The sequence below is a fragment of the Oryzias melastigma genome, unplaced genomic scaffold (genome assembly GCF_002922805.2).
Source record: "Oryzias melastigma strain HK-1 unplaced genomic scaffold, ASM292280v2 sc00415, whole genome shotgun sequence".
NCBI lineage: Eukaryota > Metazoa > Chordata > Actinopteri > Beloniformes > Adrianichthyidae > Oryzias > Oryzias melastigma.
The window spans coordinates 14,793-19,652 of NW_023417012.1; the positions used below are offsets into that span (position 1 = coordinate 14,793).

The window sequence follows — 4,860 nt, forward strand, 5'->3', positions numbered from 1 at the left end:
ACGCAAACGTGTGTCTCTGAGCTCTTTATTTAACGAATGAGACTCCGCATTACTGACAGAATCCCAGAAAGTCAAACTCACTGATAAAAGTGTCTTATAAATTTCTGGTTTTTTTCTTTTAAATTTATGACTTTTTTATTGTAAATTTATGACTTTTTTCCACATTAATTTATTACTTTTTCCCCAAAAATATTATGTTTTTTTCTTGTAAATTTTTGACTTTTTTTTCTTGTAAATATGTTTGCTTGTTTTTTGTAAATTTTTGACTTTTTTTCTCGTAAATTTATTACTTTTTTCTCATGAATTTATGACTTTTTTCTCGTAAATATTATATTTTTTTTCTTGTAAATTTATGACTTTTTTTCTCATTAATTTATTACTTTTTTCCCGAAAATATTATGTTTTTTTCTTGTAAATTTTTGACTTTTTTCTTGTAAATGTATTACTTTTATTCTCGTAAATATGTTTGTTTGTTTTTTTGTAAATTTATGACTTTTTTTCTCGAAAATTTATTACTTTTTTTCTCATTAATTTATGACTTTTTTCTCGTAAATATTATGTTTTTTTCTTGTAAATTTATCACTTTTACAGTATCTCTTTAATTAGTGACTTTTTTCTTATAAATTAATTTTTTTTCGTACATTTATGATTTTTTTCTTAATTTATTAATTTTTTCTCATAAATGTTATGTGTTTTTCATGTAAATTCATGACGTTTTTCTCATAAATTACTTTTTTTCTTGTAAATGTATGATTTTTTTCTGTTGTTAATTTATTACTTTTTTCCTGTAAATATTTTTCTCTCGTAAATTTCACTTTTTTTCTCATAAGTTTGTTTTTTTTCTTGTAAATTTATGACTTTTTCTCATAATTTACAAGATTTAAAGTCATAAATTTAAAATTCTATAACACGTAAATGTAAGAGAAAAAAAGTAAATCATGTAGTCGATGACTTTTCCAGTCAACAAATAAACGACTTTGTTTTCGTAATCAAACGGTTAAGATTTTTGACTCGTAAATGTATAATATTTAAAGTCGTAATTTACATTTTTCAGTTGTGAACTGGCCCAAATACTCAATCATAGTTTTTTGTTTTTATGAGGTATTTTCATTTTGTAAAGCACCTTGTGTTACTCTAGTAGCGGCAGGACTGGCGCATGGGTAACCAGGGTTTGTCTCGCAGAGGGCTCGACCCTTCTCTCGCCTAACTATGGAGCCACAAGAGGCCCAAATCTGGGTCCCCCTGTGCCAGTTCCCAGCCCAGATAAAAAAACAAAAAACAACAGGGTTATCAGGAATAACATCTGGTGGGAAAATCTCTGCCAAATCAAATCAGTGAAAAGTTGTGTTATTTTAGTTTGAAAAGTGCTTAATAAATTAATTTTGATTTGAGACTGCTTTTGTAATTTTATGCAGTTTTTTATATTTTGTTCTTAATTTGTCTATTTTTTTAAACTTTCCTCTTTATTTTATCCTGAAGCACTTTGGTATGCTATAAGCAGTTGTAAAGTGTTGTATAAATTAAGTTCATTCATTCAAACCAGAACTGATACTGCTTCACAGTTACATCAATTTTAGCAAATTTCTCTTTACTAATTTAATTAAAAAAGTTTCTGTCAAAAAAAAGAAAATATATAAAACATTTACAGAATATGCGCATTATTATTATACATTTGCTTACATTATTCAGACAAATGTTTTAGATGCATCATAAAAGAATATACTTACTGCGGTTTCCCTTTCTTACATGCCAAATAAAAAACACCAAAGCCAAGACAGAGAGAAGAAGAAGACTGGAGACAGCGGCAAGGCTAACATGAACTGCAAAGTGAGATCCATCAAGAGGAGGAAGGCGACGATCTAAAACACAGAAAACACAGGTTCATGTTCTTTACACGCTCTAATTGTAAGTTAGATATTGTGTAACGTGGAAGTACATTTTCTCATTTCAAACACCAAAACCTAAAATTTCTGAGGTTTCTAATGATATGAAAAAACAATAAATTCATAACTAAAGCAAGAGTGTGACTTACCCCATGTTTTCTTCACACGCATGTCAGAAGCTTCATGAATGACTTCACAGGTGTATTCAGCGGTGTCACTCCTCAAAATCTCCACATAATCTCTCCTTTGGAAGGTGTCATCGTGATTCGGACGAACTCCAGAGCTCATCACTCCATCCTCTTTATTGAGGATGCGTCCATTTCTTTTAATAATGAGGTTGATGTCTTTTGGGTAAAAGCCTGTGGCGAGGCACGTCAGCACGACGATTGAGGACTGTTTGGCTTTTGTTGTGAACACGTGAACTTCAGGAGGAGCTGAAAAGACAAAATCAGACATCAATCTTTGTTTTGAACAGCTTTTGCTTTGTTTCCTGGCACCTTCATCAGGAAATATTTTGAAAGTAATGTGTTCAGAAACATTTCTAAAATTTAAAGTTGATTTCTGAAGGTAATAAGATGTTTTTAACAGTCAGTTGTCTGGTCAGGAAAAACAACTTGGACTTTGGTTTTATGAGTTTCATACTTTCCGTTTCTCTAATTGACGGTAGACACGTTATAACTCAGAAAACACAAAATTACATTTTAACAATTGGCACATCATTTCATTTCATTTTGAAAGAAACTTGCTGGCAAAAAGTATAAAAAACATTGAAGTTATGTGTAGAAAAATATAACTGTTATAATTCAATTATTGCAAATATGTATAATGGCCTTAATGGTAGAGTAAACTTTAAAAGCTAAATCTACATTTAGAAATACTGCCAACATCAAAGATAAAAGCAGATGGGTTCTTAAAAATACATACTGGCATTTCTCTGCTGCTGTTTTGAATAAGTGAGGAAGGTGCTCATCCAATCCATGCACTCCTTCTCCAGGTAACCCTTGGTGTAGTCTTTCAGAGCTGTGACTTCATCCCACTTCCTCTTGGTGGTGACTGCTGCATCCACTGCAGCCACCCAAACTTGATGCTCATCATCAAAACTTAAGAAGTCATCTCCGTCATAGTTGTACATGTCCACGCCACGCTTAAACTTAAGGTTACCGTTTTCATCTTCTTCACTTTCACATCCATGCATCCACTGAAGAACATGAGTTTCTGAGAAGAGAAATGTTCATAGATTTGGGCTGTATTGACAAAAACACAAAAAGTGGACATAAAATATGCAATCTGTTTTCCCTTCAAATCTCACCATTAGTAGTTTGTCTCATTCGGTTGATCAGGATGTCGATGTTAACCTTGAACCACTGCTGCTTGCTCTGCCGGGACTGAGTTCCTTTATCCCAGTATTCCTGCTGGAGTCGCTCCTCCATCCACTTTTGTTTGGGAATTTTCTTTTGTTCGGAGCTGTCATAGTAATCGATCATTCTGTTGTCCAGCAGACCCATAGCAGTGAATTCATGGATGCCTGGGAGCTTCACAGGATGGGAGAAGGCTGTGTAGATGTATGTCAGGGAGTGTGTCTCTGTAAAACAGAAAGTGAAAAACAAGAAAGTATAAAAAGCTGTTATTTTAGTGGACTGACTGTGCTGTGAAAATTTAGCTTTCAAGTTTAATGAAGTCATGAAATAAATTATCATAAATGTATATAACTAGTGCACAGAAAAACTGTATTTTTAAGTTCAAATGCTTTTATTTATATATAAATATTCTTATTTTCCAAAGAAATTTATTTTCTAGTGTTTTGCAAACGTAGCATGTTTAAAAAATACCTAATGTAAAATCGTATCGTAATAGAACAGCTACAATAAAAACCAAATACTTAATTTTGTTGCGCTACATGAGCTGTTTCTAACCTAGCATGCTAGCATTAAAACAATGAGCTAATAGTTATTTTTACTTATCTAAAAGTTTGTTTTAGGTAATGTCTGACTCCTTAAAAACATTTTAACATCGTAAATTTCAAATTAAATACGGTTTAAGTTTTTTATTTAAGCAGAAATTACTCAATCAAGTGTAAATTTTAAACTACGTCACATTATTTTTTACTTTCGGTTTCGACCGGATGAGGGTTAACATGTTAGAACATGATAACTTACCGGTATTCGTAGCCACGAGTGTCCCAAAAAAGACACCAGACCACAAAACTATCATTTTTGTTGTGGCGTGATCAAACTCAGGAATTATATATAAAATATTTTATCTTCGTTGTCTTCCTCACGCGACATAAACAAGTCAGCTTGAAACAGGAAACGGGCTCGAATGGTGCATTTAAGGGTCGCTTGGATTTTACAGATATCGTGGCTGTGTTCATGATATTCATTAACTGTTAAACACCGATTTGAAATATTTAATCAAAATATAGAGAAGTTTCTGCAACGTCCACGATATCAACTGGACTAATCACCTTTGTTTGCCCGGCCCACAGGTGTGTCGCAATGGGGCGTGGTGTCAACAGGTAAATTACTGAAATGTGAGATAACAAACAAACCCGTTTCCTGGTATGAAAAAAATGTCGTCCTGTCAGAAAGCCCCGAGTACTTGGGATGAAATTTAACTACGTTTTAAATGCAGGTTTTATGGGAAAAAATCATCACAAAGCCTCGTGACACCATCCGGTTTATTTATTTGTTTGTCATTAAGTCATCACTCACACATTTAGAAACAAAAGATAATTTTTCAATATTATATACGTTTTTATTTTGGTTTCCTTTTGGACTTTTGGTAATTCTAGAAATTATTTGAATTCATTTTTAAATATTCTTAATGTTCTCATATATTAGTGTATGGTAGATTTGTTCACATTTGTTTTCTAACCTCATGCCAAATATGATGTTGTTCAATAAAAATGTTGGTAATGGTGTGAAAATATTGTTTGAGCAGTTTTTCTCCAAAATATTTGTAGTTTGGTACAATAGTT

At 32.3% G+C, this 4,860-nt stretch overlaps 1 protein-coding gene across 1 annotated transcript; it reads right to left on the reverse strand.

Moving 5' to 3' along the window:
- Positions 1–1,780: 1,780 nt before the first annotated feature.
- LOC112138609 (H-2 class I histocompatibility antigen, alpha chain) lies at positions 1,781–4,253 on the reverse strand (the record flags this gene model as incomplete). The annotated part of the gene is given in 5 exon segments (XM_024261184.2): positions 1,781–1,859; positions 2,033–2,317; positions 2,808–3,098; positions 3,193–3,465; positions 4,040–4,253. Coding segments are annotated over 5 exon segments (983 nt in total), but the record flags the coding sequence as incomplete, so codon positions are not given.
- Between the last annotated feature and the right edge of the window lie 607 nt (positions 4,254–4,860).